The 15,682-nt window shown below is 44.4% G+C and overlaps 1 protein-coding gene across 1 annotated transcript; it reads left to right on the forward strand.

The window, feature by feature from the left end:
* The first annotated feature begins 1,256 nt into the window (after positions 1–1,256).
* On the forward strand, positions 1,257–3,128 carry LOC109812011 (uncharacterized). Its single transcript, XM_020375870.1, has one exon. It carries the CDS (start codon positions 1,257–1,259, stop codon positions 3,126–3,128), a length of 1,872 nt encoding a protein of 623 aa, XP_020231459.1.
* Positions 3,129–15,682: the final 12,554 nt, after the last annotated feature.

Here is a 15,682-nt window from a genome sequence, read left to right on the forward strand (position 1 = left end):
AACGGCCAGGGGGTACACCGATTTGGAGACAACCTTTGGCAAGGGAGACAACATGAAGACTATCACTGTTCGATACCTGGTGGTGAACGCCCAGTCGTCCTACAGCATATTAGTAGGCTGACCCACGCTGAATAAATTGGGAGCAGTCGTCTCCACACCTCACTTGAAGCTGAAGTATCCTTTGCCTAGCGGAAAGGTCGGGGTCCTATGTGTCGATCAAGAAGTCGCGAGGAAATGCTACGAGGACAGTTTGAGGGCGAGGAGGCAACTATATGTGACGCAGATTGATCGGGTGTTCAGTCAATCGAGTTAGATCCGAGGATGATCCACTTCGATTCCCGACCAGCCCCGGCGGAGGATGTGAAGGAAGTTAGCCTGGCCGAAGGCAAAACGGTCAAGATTGGTGTATCTCTGGCTAAAGAAGACGAAGAAGGGTTGCTGACTGTGTTGAAGAGCAACGTATCGGCTTTTGCATGGAGTGCTGGCGACATGCCAGGTATTGACCCCGACTTCCTATGTCACCGTCTCATGGTCGACCCCAATGCGAAGCCGGTGATTCAGAAACGACGAAAGTTTGGGGAGGATAAGAAGAAAGCCATAGCCGAGGAGACGAAGAAGTTGTTGGTGGCTGGTCACATTCGGGAAATCCAATACCCGACGTGGCTAGCGAACGTCGTAATGGTACGAAAGAGCAATGGAAACTAGAGGATGTGCACGGACTTCACCGACTTAAACAAAGCTTGTCCAAAAGATTCATACCCGCTACCCAACATAGATTGTCTAGTCGACAACGCATCGGGGTATGAATTATTGAGCTTCATGGATGCGTACTCGGGATACAATCAAATCAGGATGCACCCTGCCGATGAAGATAAAACAACGTTCATAGCCGACCAGGCCACCTACTGTTACAAGGTGATGTCTTTCAGTTTGAAGAACGCGGGGGCGACGTACCAGAGGCTCATGGACAAGGTGCTGGCCAAACAGCTAGGAAGGAATGTGGAGGCATACGTGGACGACATGGTTGTCAAGTCGCCTAGCGTGTGTCGGCATTTTTTCGACTTGCAAGAGTCGTTTGACACCCTAGTGCGCTACCAGCTCAAGTTGAACCCCGCAAAGTGTTCTTTCGGCGTCCAAGCAGGAAAATTCCTCGGGTTCCTACTGACTCATCGTGGTATTGAAGCAAATCCTGATAAGTGCTCCGCGATAATCAACATGAGAAGACAGTAAAAGAAGTCCAACAGTTGACAGGGAGGATGGCCTCCCTCTCTCGGTTCCTTTCAAAGGCAGCCGACAAGTCGTTGCCTTTGTTCCAATGCTTGAGGAAGAACGATCGGTTTGCATGGACAGATGAATGCGAAAGAGCATTTGGCGAACTCAAACAGGCTCTCACCTCACCACCAATCCTTACCAAGCCACAAACCGATCTCCCTTTGCTTGTATATTTGTCGGCATCCGATAGCGCCGTCAGTGCGGTCTTAGTGCAAGAAAGAGGTAACTCCCAACTGCCTATTTATTTTGTTAGCAGGGTGTTGCAAGGGGCGGAGGTTTGTTATCAAAAGATCGAGAAGTTGGCACTTACCATAGTCATAACCGCACGGAAGCTCAGACACTATTTTCAGAGCTACAAAATGGTTATCCGAACAGATTACCCGATCAGACAGGTGTTGCAAAAGCCCGACCTTGCTGGCAGAATGATGAAGTGGTCGATCGAGTTGTCTGAGTTTGCAATCAGGTACGAACCAAGAGGAGCCATTAAAGCTCAAGTGTTGGTCGATTTCTTGGTAGAACTGATCCCACCGGCTGAGGAGGACTCTTCCGGAGATAGTGAGTGGATCCTATCAGTCGACGGGGCTTCGAACCTAGGTGGCAGCAGAGCAGGGATCGTCCTTGAGGGCCCAGGAGGTATACTTTTGGAACAGTCGCTACGCTTTGAGTTTCGGGCTAGCAACAATCAGGCAGAGTACGAAGCGCTATTGGCAGGGATAGCTTTGGCAAAAGAAATGGGTGCAACAAGCCTGTCGGCTAGGAGCGACTCACAACTTGTGACGGGGCAGGTAGCGGGAACTTTCCAGGCGAAGGATCCCCAACTAGCTTGGTACCTGGAAAAGGTTAAAGTCATGTCGGCTAGCTTTACCAAGTTTTCGCTGAATCATGTCCCTAGGGAGCAAAATTCACGAGTCGATCTCTTGTCCAAGCTAGCAAGCACAAAGAAGCCAGGGGCTACTCGGTCGGTCATCCAGGAGACGTTAACACAGCCGAGTATAAACGAAGCGCAAGGGAATGTCCTGTTCATCCAAGAAGAGCTTAATTCGTGGATGGGACCGTACATCGCATATCTGACTCAGGGGGAATTACCGGAGGACAAAAGGGAGGCATCGTTGGTGCAAAGGGAGTCGGCCAGGTTCGTAGTCATCAATGAAAGGCTGTACCGAAGGGGCTTTAGCTCTCCTCTCTTAAGGTGTTTGACCATGTCGCAAGCACAGAGAGTAATGGATGAAGTACATAGTGGAATGTGCGGAAGTCATATCAGAGGCCGAGCTCTGGTGTACAAAGTTGCCCGAGCAGGGTACTTTTGGCCATCCTTGAGGAACGACTGCGTCAATTGGGTCCAAAAGTGTGATGGATGCCAAAGACATGCAACCTTGCACCATTCCCCAGCTGAACGACTACATTCAATCTTATCCCCCTGGCCTTTCCACAAGTGGGGTATTGATATTCTCGGTCCATTTCTGATAGCGGTAAGGCAATTGAAATTCTTGATAGTAGCTGTAGACTACTTCAGCAAATGGATCGAGGCGGAGCCAGTTGCAACCATCTCAGCAAAGAAGGTTAGGGCGTTCCTTTGGAAGAGTGTGGTGTGCAGGTATGGAGTCCCTCGAGTGCTCGTTTCTGATAATGGGACACAGTTTGCAAGTGCGAGAGTCCGTGATTTTTGTAAAGGGGTCGGCATCCGAATGACATTCACTTCCGTTGAACACCCACAGTCTAACGGCCAGGCGGAGTCGACCAACAAGGTAATTCTTTCAGGATTGAAGAAACGTGTCCAAGACTCAGGCGCTTCATGGGTGGAGGAGCTTCCCCGAGTGTTATGGTCGTACCACACAACTGTTCATTCGTCGACCTAAGATACTCCTTTCAATCTGGTATACGGAACCGACGCCATGATCCCGATCGAAATTGCAGAGCCTTCAGTATGCACTACAGCTTTTTCTGAAGAAAAATTCGACCAGGGAAGACAAGTTGATTTGGACTTGATCGCAGAGACAAGAGAGAGAGCAAGGATAAATCAAGTAGCAGCACAGAGAAGAGCAGCCTTCAAATACAACACAAAGGTCGTTCCGAGAGACTTTTTTGTAGGAGACCTAGTTTTGAGGCGTGCTCAGCTAACACAGATAAGGAACAAGCTGTCACCTAAATGGGTCGGCCCGTACTAAATTGATGATGTGGTCGGCAAGGGAGCTTACCGACTGAGGACCTTGGATGGAGGGATGATACTGAGAACTTGGAACGCTGCAAACTTACGTTTCTATTATAGCTAATCTCTCTTTACATTTGTATTAGGTGCACTCTTTTCCTAACTCAGTATTTTTTCCCCGTAAAAATAAGAGGGGTTTTTGCTGAGAAGGTTTTTAACGAGGCACCACAATCCAATAAGTTTTCTAGTCAATAAATGTCACTATTTCTTGTTTCCATATGATTTTCGATGTTTTCATACAGAAGCGACTAAAACTTGTGATTGATCGGTAAAAATCCGACTGGGCGAGTATAAATAACTCGAAGACAAACTCGTGATTGATCGGTAAAAATCCGACTGGGCGAGTATAAATAACTCGAAGACAAACTCGTGATTGATCGATAAAATTTCGACTGGGAGAGTTTAAATAACTCGAAGACAAACTCGTGATTGATCGGTAAAAATCTGACTGGGCGAGTATAAATAACTTGAAGACAAACTTGTGATTGATCGGTAAAAATTCGACTGGGCGAGTATAAATAACTCAAAGACAAACTCGTGATTGATCGGTAAAAATCCGACTAGACGAGTATAAATAACTCGAAGACAAACTCGGGATTGATCGGTAAAAATCCGACTGGGCGAGTATAAATAACTCGAAGACAAACTCGGGATTGATCGGTAAACTAGTGATTGTCTCACTCATTATTGAGATCGGCATAGTGCCAAGGCATCTGGCCGATCACCTCATTCGTTGCGGAGATAAGCAATCTTGCCGAGTACTAGAATCGAAATTTGGCCAACCCATTCGCCCAAAACTATAAGTTCACATTCACATTGTTCTTTCACTTAATGTTAAGGTCAGCAGTCAGATGGCTACCCCAAGTCAAATATGAGCATCTAACTTGAAATTATTTTAAAAATAAGTATGGTCAGCCCTTGCGCTACACGGCGGCCAATTGGTCTAGAAATTGGAGTGATCGGAACTTGCGCGATAGAAATCTCCTTTTTAAACTAAATTTATCTTCCCTCATCCTAGATTAAGTCAGATCTTAAACGACACGATGATCTATTTTTAACCTAGAGTATTATCCTTAGCTAAAGGCATCGGCTTTTGGGCGAATGCTTTGCTTAAATGTCGGTTTATGCACCACTACTGGATCGAATTTAAATGATCTCGTTATTCACCAAGAGGATTTTTAACTTGGATTATCTTTCAGTTCTATCCGTCAGCATTTGGACGAGTCAATATCTTCATGCAAAATTAAATTTTTAACTTAGCTTTTTGTTTAGCCTCATGCAACGGAAAGTGGGTAAGTCCTTAATTACAATGGGTAATCAACTTAGAAAAGCGCTGATTACTTCGTTCCAATCGGTAATCAAGCGATCTGTTTCTCACAAGTGTTCATTTCTTAACTGTTCCGGCCAAGGGATGGAGTAGGGTTTCTGCCTAGGTCAAGCCTCAAAGCCAGAGCATTCAAAAGTGTAATCTGTCGTCTTAGCCCTAGGGTTTTGGGTTTTATACTTTTGTGTTATGGGCTTCGTGGGTCCCGCGATTATCGGGATCCCCCTTAACCGTTCTTATCTCGAAGCCCTGGGGGTGAGTGGTGGTTAGTCAAGTCGGGATTTTACCGACAAGGCCGCTACAAGGAGACCTGTCGGGAAAACGGCAAATGCCCTCGTGGGTGCATGTAATTGGGTTAGAGCCGAGTTGCTGCACGCTGTGACGGTCCAGACGGGTATTAGGCGAGTGGGGGTCTAATCAGAATTTTACCGGGAAGGTACACTTGCCTTCCAGCCCTGAGCCGATAAGGCGAGAGGGCTTGTGGCCTGGAAGACCAGTCGGATATTAGACGAGTGGGGGGTGTAATCGGAATTTTACCGGGCAGGTACACTTGCCTTCCAGCCCTGAGCCGATAAGGCGAGAGGGCTTGTGGCCTGGAAGACCAGTCGGATATTAGACGAGTGGGGGGTCTAATCGAAATTTTACCGGGAAGGCGGATTTTAAATGTAAGGTGGATTTTAAATGGGTGGTTAATGAGCGGGATAAGTTGCTGGAAGGGCGTCGCATCTTCGAGGATGAGAAGCAAGCTTTGGTAACCGAGAAGGTTGCATTGGAGAGTGAGCTGACCGAGACACGCCTGGCAAGGGACAAGTCGGCCGATGCCGCTAATGCCCTTGAGAAAGATTTGTCCTTGATGAAGCTTGAAGTAGAAAAACTTCAGAACGACCTTCAAGCGACGAAAATGGATTCTCTAAAGAAGTTTGTTCAAGGGTTTGATGCTGCCACTGCTCAAGTGAAGTTTTTGTACGTCGATGTCGACCTTGGAGGCCTTGGCTATTTCAAAGAGATCGTGGATGGGCAGCTCGTAGATCCCCCCGAGGAAGATTGAATCTGTCTTTACAAACCTCTCTTGCCTTTTGCATTTGTTTAGCCTTCTAATTTCAATTCTCTGTGTAATTGACTGACTTTTGTGTATCAAGAATTTGTCTTTTTTACCAAGTTTAGCTTTCATGCTTCGTTGCTTTGTGTGCTGTTATTCTTTCCCTTGGTGAGACGAGTGTGACTTAATGATAAAGGAGTGTTTTTTCTAAACCTTTGCTTAAAGGAATTCAAAGGAATTCAAAATTTTTCCAAGTTAAAAATGAATATCAAATCATCTAGTCGTCCAAATACCGACTAGGAAAATGTCAAAAATTTTTCAAAGTTAAAAATGAATATCAACTCATCTAGTCGTCCAAATACCGACTAGGAAAATAATTAATTTTTTCTAAGTAAAAAGTTGAACGTGAAAATAGTCGTCTAAATACCGACTAGGAAAATAATAAATACATGAAAATGATTGCTTCAAAGTTTCAAGCTTCAAAATCAATGGATCAATCGGCCAAATACCGGCTGCAAAAGTGATGAAATTTTTTCTAAGTTCAAGTGCAATTTAACCATGCAATCGGCCCATTGCCGACTCAAAATAATGAATGAAAATTTTTCCAAGTTCAAGTGAAATTTAATCATGCAATCGGCCCAATGCCTACTCAAAATAATGAATGAAAATTTTTCCGAGTTCAAGTGAAATTTAACCATGCAATCGGCCCAATGCCGACTCAAAATAATGAAAGAAAATTTTTTCCAAGTTCAAGCGAAATTTAACCATGCAATTGGCCAAACGCCGACTCAAAATAGTGAATGAAAATTTTTCCAAGTTCTAGTGCAATTTAACCATGCAATCGGCCCAACGCCGACTCAAAAACAATAAGTGAACCTTTCTTTAGATTTAAAATGAACTAGTAGAATTCAAATAATGGAATAGAACTGTCAGATCAGCATTGAGCTGCAATTATATGCACGGGTCGTCCAAACTCCGACTTGTGTGTTTGGAATCGTCAAAATTCTGATTAACAAGGGTGAATAAGATGTGCTAAGTTAAAGAAACTGCTTGTATCGTAATCTATGTCTTCGAGTTATTTATACTCGCCCAGCCGGACTTTTGCCGACAATCACGAGTTTGGTCTTCGAGTTATTTATACTCGCCCAGCCGGACTTTTGCCGACAATCACGAGTTTGGTCTTCGAGTTATTTATACTCGCCCAGCCAGACTTTTGCCGACAATCACGAGTTTGGTCTTCGAGCTATTTATACTCGCCCAACCGGACTTTTGCCGACAATCACGAGTTTGGTCTTCGAGTTATTTATACTCGCCCAGCCGGCATTTTGCCGACAATCACGAGTTTGGTCTTCGAGTTATTTATACTCGCTCAGCCGGACTTTTGCCGACAATCACGAGTTTGGTCTTTGAGTTATTTATACTCGCCCAGCCGGACTTTTGCCGACAATCACGAGTTTGGTCTTCGAGTTATTTATACTCGCCCAGCCGGACTTTTGCCGACAATCACGAGTTTGGTCTTCGAGTTATTTATACTCGCCCAGCCGGCATTTTGCCGACAATCACGAGTTTGGTCTTCGAGTTATTTATACTCGCCCAGCCAGACTTTTGCCGACAATCACGAGTTTGGTCTTCGAGTTATTTATACTCGCCCAGCCGGCATTTTGCCGACAATCACGAGTTTGGTCTTCGAGTTATTTATACTCGCCCAGCCGGACTTTTGCCGAAAATCACGAGTTTGGTCTTCGAGTTATTTATACTCGCCCAGCCGGACTTTTGCCGACAATCACGAGTTTGGTCTTCGAGTTATTTATACTCGCCCAACCGGACTTTTGCCGACAATCACGAGTTTGGTCTTCGAGTTATTTATACTCGCCCAGCCAGACTTTTGCCAACAATCACGAGTTTGGTCTTCGAGTTATTTATACTCGCCCAGCCGGACTTTTGCCGACAATCACGAGTTTGGTCTTCGAGTTATTTATACTCGCCCAGCCGGACTTTTGCCGACAATCACGAGTTTGGTCTTCGAGTTATTTATACTCGCCCAGCCGGCATTTTGCCGACAATCACGAGTTTGGTCTTCGAGTTATTTATACTCGCCCAGCCAGACTTTTGCCGACAATCACGAGTTTGGTCTTCGAGTTATTTATACTCGCCCAGCCGGCATTTTGCCGACAATCACGAGTTTGGTCTTCGAGTTATTTATACTCGCCCAGCCGGACTTTTGCCGAAAATCACGAGTTTGGTCTTCGAGTTATTTATACTCGCCCAGCCGGACTTTTGCCGACAATCACGAGTTTGGTCTTCGAGTTATTTATACTCGCCCAACCGGACTTTTGCCGACAATCACGAGTTTGGTCTTCGAGTTATTTATACTCGCCCAGCCAGACTTTTGCCAACAATCACGAGTTTGGTCTTCGAGTTATTTATACTCGCCCAGCCGGACTTTTGCCGACAATCACGAGTTTGGTCTTCGAGTTATTTATACTCGCCCAGCCGGACTTTTGCCGACAATCACGAGTTTTCCTGCGAGTCAATCAATTTGAAAATAAAGATTTTTATTATTTGATGTTACCTCGTTAAAAACCTTTGTAGCATAAAACCCTCGCAGCAGACTCCCATGCTTCCTCCACGAATTAACATCTGAGCACGAAAGTCCATTAGATGTTGACTAGGATCCTGTTTTCCGTCAAACGGTTCCACCTGCTGATACGAAGCTGTTCTTTGACAAACCAGACCTCATATTGACGATCCGAACGGTCAGAATGAAGAACCTCACTTCCTGAACCTATAGTCCAAAAATCAGCCCGATCCAACGGTGAACGACTTCACACCGATTAAAACACAGTACCAGCTCTGTTTTGTGCTGGAACACTTTCACCTACTGATATGAAGCTGTTTTCTCCCAAACCAGGCCTCCGGTTAATAATCCGAACGGTCAGAATGAAGAACCACATTTCTGGAACCTACAGTCCCAAAATCAGCTCGATCCAACGGTGCAAGACCTTACACCGACGAAAACACAGAGCCCACTCTGTTTTTGTGCGGGAAACTTCCTCTCCTTCTCTCTCTCTGGGTCGCGCTCCTCTTTCAAGCCATTGATCAACGCCATCATCTCCTCCATGGTAGGGTGTTGTTGTCATGGTTGGACGTGCCGCCTCTCGCCATAGTAGAGTGTAGGTTTTTTATATTTCTTGGGGCGTAGGAAAAGTTTTACCGTAACCCCACGGTGGGCGCCAAAATGTTCCGGCCAAGGGATGTACTAGGGTTTCTGCCTAGGTCAAGCCTCAAAGCCAGAGCATTAAAAAGTGTAATCTGTCGTCCTAGCCCTAGGGTTTTGGGTTTTATACTTTTGTGTTATGGGCTTCGTGGGCCCCGCGATTATCGGGATCCCCCTTAACCGTTCTTATCTCGAAGCCCTGGGGGTGAGTGGTGGTTAGTCAAGTCGGGATTTTACCGACAAGGCCGCTACAAGGAGACCTGTCGGGAAAACGGCGAATGCCCTCGTGGGTGCATGTAATTGGGTTAGAGCCGAGTTGCTGCACGATGTGACGGTCCAGACGGGTATTAGGCGAGTGGGGGGTCTAATCGGAATTTTACCGGGAAGGTACATTAACTTAGAAAGATTTTTGGAGTTTGGAATGATTTGTTCGCCATGAATTCCTCACTTCATGATCAGAAACATCAAAACCGGTGACCAATTCTAACTCATAGTTTTATTCATATATCCTTAATTGGAATTAGGGTACATGTCCCTGCGAAGTTCATTTAAATTAGTTAACTCCGCTCGTCATGCAATCGGAATCTCAGCGATTATGTAATTAAGTTTCATATAACTTAGAAAATTTCGTGTTCGACGTGGGACTCGGAATTTGGCCGAGTATACCGACTAGGATGTTTCTAAACTTGAAAAATTTCTCCGCCAGTATCTAGTCGGGATATAGGCGACTAAATGTTTTTAAACTTGAAAACTTTTTCCGCCATTACCTAGTCGGGAAATAGGCGACTAGGATCTTTCTAAACTTGAAAAATTTCTCTGCTATTACCTAGTGGGGCAATAGGCGACTAGGATGTTTCTAAAAACTTTTTCCGCCATTATCTAGTCGGTAAACAGGCGACTAGAATGTTTTTAAACTTGGAAAATTTCTCTGCCATTATCTACTCGGGAAATAGGCGACTAGAATGTTTTTAAACTTGCAAAATTTTTCCGCCATTACCTAATCGGGAAATACGCGACTAGACAAAATGCTTTTAACGCTCCTTTTAACTTAAAAAATTATGGTCATTGTCCACATTCGCAGTGATTAGCTAGAAGTACAAAAACAAATAACGCGACAAGGCTTAGAGAAAGAAGCAAATTCTTGAAATACCAACGTCAATTAGTTACACATCTTAGTAAACATAGAGAATTAAAACTAGAAAACTAAACAAGTGCAGAAAGCAAAGAGGTTGCAAAATAGATTCAGTCGTCCTCGGGGGGATCTACAAGCTGTCCATCTATGATCTCTTTGAAGTAGCTGATGCCTTCAAGGTCGACATTGGCGTGCAAAAACTTCACCTGGGCAGCAGCAGCGTCGAAGCCTTGCGTGAACTTCTTCAATGAGTCCATTTTCACAACATGTATATCAGTTTGCAACTTCTCAATCTCTGCCTTCATGGTCGACACATCGTTCTCGAAAATTTGAGCGGCATCGACGTGTTTGTCCCGCGCTAGGCGAGCATCCTCCAGATCTTTCTCCATTGCGGCCTTCTCCGCAGCCCAGGCTTGTTTCTCGTCCTCAAAGACACGACGACCTTCCAGTAATTTATCCCGCTCAGTAGACACCCACCTGAACTCAGCTTTACTCTTGTTCAAACTATCCTCCAAGGAAACAATCCTTTTCCCTTGCAACTTCGTCTCCCTCACTAAGCCGCGAATTTTATCTTCATTGATCAACGAAAGAGCCGAGAGGCGATTGGTAAGTGATTCGACGCCCTTGGCGATGGTGAAAGCACTCATCTTCTCCAAATCGCCTCGGTCACCCTCTAGCAAGTCGGTACCCCGAATGTGAGCACTATGGTTAAACTTCTCATCCCAGAAAGAAGGCACATTGCTACGGTCGGCTCCGTGGTCTACCGGCTCCCAATTCTCGCCGAGACACACACTCAGGGTCCTCTCAGCAGATTGAACTTCTGTGTCGCCTTTGTCCATCTCATTGGCCACGACCGTCTCCAAGTTAACCACCGATATGGACTTATCGGTTTCGCGACGACGCTTCTGCGGGGTCTCGCCAACGGTTTTCGACTTCACCGCTAGACTCCCGGTCTCCGCAACCTTCTCGGTTGCCGACTCACCCACTACGGCAGCTTCGGAAACCTTTTGTTGTTTCCATAGCCTCATCATTTCTCGGTTGCTCATACTAGCCATTCTCTCTGCAAAAACACATAAACAAGTTAGCATAAGAAGAAGACATAAAAAAGAAAAGGAAGTTCTCGGTGTTCAAACAGTAGTATACCTATGTATATTTTCAATTCTTGCGGCCTACTCTCCAGGTCTAGGAGTTTCCCAGTATTGAATAAGGTTTTCAAATCTTCGAGTTTCTTAACGTCAACCCGATCACTCTCGGAGAGCCTCTCGGAATCTAGCCTACCAAATTCTATTGTATTCCGGTTCCAGTACAAGGGAAACCCCTCTAACACGTTTTCGTGACCCGGTAGGCTACGAACTTGGAAAAAAGACTTTTTGAAGTCCTTATAGGACGATTGGAACAATGACAACAAACCCCGACCCGAAACCCCACTAACGGACACCCAGCTACTACGTTTGCTAGCCCTACTCTCAAAGAAATAGAAAAACTTATCTACGGTGGGGGTTATGCCGAGCCCAGTACACAAAATCTCAAAACCTCGCACAAAAGCCCAACTATTGGGGTGCAGTTGGGTCGGGGCAACACCCAAGGACCGAAGTACTCACTTTTCACACTCGGTAAGGGGCCATCTCACCCTAATCTTAGAAATAAGAGTGGTGTAACAAAAAGTAAATTTTTCCGTCGAGGACGAACTAAGGCACACTGGCTCCCTATCTACACAAGGTTCACACACAACTACTTCATCCCCGTTACGACCAACTACATAGTCCCTACAAAAGCTATCCATGGCTTCCCAGGAATTTATCAAAGATTCACATTTTAATGCATCGTCCTTAACCCATTTGTACAACTCCCCATAACCCACGACAGCCATTGTGAATATAATCTTAGATTAACCTAAGCTCAAAGGTTTGCAAGAAAAATCACCAAGAAGAATGGAATAAATACGCGTACCTAAGGGGCTCTCACACAACTTCACCCACTAAAATAGGCACAAAACCACCATGGACCGCCGTAACTCAGAACGGAGAAGAAGATCCACCACCGGAGAGGAAAACGCGTGAAGAAGGAGACGCAAATGACTTGAAAAAATGACTAGCCCCCTCTATTTATAGAGGTGAAAGGCCGCGCGTGAGGGGGTGCACCCAAAAGCCACAACGCGCGTGGGACGTTGTGACCCCCAGCCAAAGGGGGCCCCACGTTAATAACCCTAGCAACAGGAGCCGCCATGTGGCACCATCATTCCTCGCATCCCTGCAACGCCGTCTTTGTAATAAATACATGTCCCTTCCTGGGTAAGGGGAAAAGGCGCGTCTTATCAACTTCCAGGAAGTCAAGATGCTTGCGACCCGTTTTGGAAAAATCCCGACGTCCTCTCTTGGCCTATCGTTGGGGTACTTCAAAGTGGGAAGTTGTTTTAGCCTCTTCGCCTCATAGGCTCGAGGCTGGAAGGCAAGTGTAACGTCTCGAAAAATCTCCGACGACCCCTCTCGGCCTAACGCCAGGGCACTTAAAAGAGAGAAGTCACTTTAGCCTCTTCGCCTCATAGGCTCGAGGCTGGAAGGCAAGTGTAACGTCTCGGCTAATCCCCGATCGACTTCCATTAACGGAGTGTAGCCCCGGTCGGAGCACGACCTTACACCCTCCCTGGTGATAGGCCGACTAGGATCTCGGTTGATCCTTTCTTGGTAGGTCACTCGGTTAACGCCCGAGTGTCACTTCGACGTGAATCAGCTCGACCCCATCCCGACACCTCAAACCAATAGGACCCCCTCGGCCAGAACCCGACTACCCCCTCGGCCATAACCCGACTACCCCTTCGGCATGGAGAATTCCGTTTAAGACCTTATCCACAATTCTCACGATCGTCAAATATCTTCAAAAGGGCGACGGTTAAGAAAATCCCCCCATTCACGGGGTCCATGAGGCCCATGAACAAAGGAAGTATAAAACCTAAAACCCTAAGGCTAGGCAGACAGATTACACTTTTGAATGTTCTGGCTTTGAGGCTTGACCTAGGAAAAACCCTAGCGCATCCCTTGGCCGGAACAAAAGGGCTGAGCCCTTTAGGGGCCACGTGACAGAGGAGGATTTCTGGAAACAAAGGGCTGAACCGTTTTTGTGACACCCTATACCCCAACATTAATAAACAATAAATGTAAACAATAATAATTTTTTTTTGAGTAAATAAAATCTTTCATAGTTGAAAATATCTTTCATGGATAAAATAATTGTCTCAAATATCATAAGGTAGAAGATTCACATTCGTAACTCATAAATCATAAAAAAAATCAACATGTAAGTATCAAAACTCAAGAAATCATATAAATGAAAATAAAGATTAATTCCAGCAAGGTGGCAGTGCCTCCTAGTTAGGAATTAATTTATAACTTCCAAATTACGTAATAAAAATAATATGACAAAGATGCACATTTTGGTCTTTTATCAAGAACATTCAAAATTACAAAAGAAAAGAAAACTAAGGCTTTTAAAACAATAACATCCTAAAATAAGCCTAGCTATGTCCGATGTCACATCCTATCAGAACATGCCCAACTGAAGCCTTAAGCCTCATCACCAACATCCTCATGATGATGATTGTCTGCAACATAATTTAAACATATACAAAAGCAACAAGGGAGTGAGAAACATCTCACTTAGTTTCAGGTACAGAAATAAAGGTTAAATAGCACACACACACATACAATAAATATAAGTCACATGTAAACAATACACATATATAATCAAATATCACATATACACTCATTTATCATGCAATGATGTCATGGACTCGACTCATCAATGCATGCATGTGGCGCCATACGGAAGTTTTACATTTCTCATAGCTTGTTACATCACTGGTGACCTTGAGGTACACCTTGTTAGCATGTTACATCGTGGGTGACCCTAAGGTACACCTTGTTAGCATGTTACATCATGGGTGACCCTAAGGTACACCTTGTTAGCATGTTACGTCGTGGGTGACCCTAAGGTACACCTTGTTAGCATGTTACGTCGTGGGTGACCCTAAGGTACACCTAAAATATCTCAGTACATCATTGGTATGCGGCATAAGCGGCACACCTGGAGTTCTATGTGCATATGATGCATGTCGTACATTCATTATTTCATTGACTCAATATTTAATTTATTATAGAATTTCATTTATTACATCATGTCCATTTTTCATATTCTCATAATCATAACTTGTCTCAATAGTCCATTCTTATATCTCATGTCATTTGTGCATATTTTACATAGTCATGTCATAATTGTTCCTCAAAAGGTCCCCACAGGAATCCATAGGGAGCATTCTTATTCATATTAAACTTATTTATTATTAACATTAATTACATATTCATTTATTACTTCCAACAAAGAACAAAGTAGAGAAAACAGAAAATAAAACAAAACACATTAATACTTTGCATGTTCCTAGAAGCATGCAACAGGAAAGGGATTGGGGGCCAATCCAACAATCAAACTATCCAACAATTATTCTCACACCCTCGAGCGAGGTTTCCCTCGAGCGAGGTTTCTCACTTCTCCCCTTACTTGGATAAGCAAGAGTTGAAACTTGAGCAGGACCTTATTACTTTTTTCCTCTAGACTCCCTCTTTTTCTTTCTCTCTCTTTCTTTCTCTTTCTCTTTCTCTTTCTCTCTCTCTCTTTCTCTCTCTAAGATTTTCACCTTCTCAGTCAGTTATAATTTTTTTCACCCCCCTGCCTCCTATTTATAGGCATTCAGGGCTACCCAGAACGGCCCGTACTAAATCCAGAACGGCCCATTCTGGACCCTTCGAATATATGTAAAATTTTCAACTAGAACGACCCGTTTTAAAATCAAAACGGCCCATTTTCAAAAATCAAAACGACCCGTTCTAAAAGTAGAACGACCCGTTCTGGAGTTCATTTTTACACATATTGACCATCATTGGAACGGCCCGTTTCACTTTGGGAACGATCCGTTCTAGAATAACCCAAATGGGCCTTTTTACTAATTTGGAACGGCCCGTTCCACTTTTGGAACGACCCGTTCTGCTACTTCAAAAATAACTTACTTTCATCGTTTGGAACGGCTCGTTCCACTTTTTGGAATAGCCCATTCTAGGCCTTAAAAAAACAGAATTTTAGATATAAAAAAATTCATAAATAATTTAAATTATTACAAACTTTTCCAATATTCTATAAAACCCCTTTAATTAACTAAAATAACTATAAGAACTATAATCTTCATAAATATAAAAATAAATAATGATTAATATTGTATTAGTAGAAAATTCGGGGTGTTACAGTTTTAAAGAGTTGAGCGCTTTTGAAACGGCTGAGCCATTTTAAAGGGCTGAGCCCTTTGGGGGCGCATTACAGGAGAGAATCCCTGGAAGCAAAGTTCTAAGCACTTTGAGAGGCGCTGAGAGGTTGGATGCTTTCCGAATTAGACTTTAATGTCTGCATAAAAGTTGTAGCCTTGGATGTTATCTTTCCAATGATGTTGG

Source organism: Cajanus cajan, chromosome 4 (genome assembly GCF_000230855.2).
Source record: "Cajanus cajan strain Asha chromosome 4, NIPB_CcT2T_4, whole genome shotgun sequence".
NCBI lineage: Eukaryota > Viridiplantae > Streptophyta > Magnoliopsida > Fabales > Fabaceae > Cajanus > Cajanus cajan.

Bases quoted from the DNA above. Each gene is read 5' to 3' on its own strand.
- LOC109812011 (XM_020375870.1), top strand. From the start codon at position 1,257: ATGGCCTCCCTCTCTCGGTTCCTTTCAAAGGCAGCCGACAAGTCGTTG.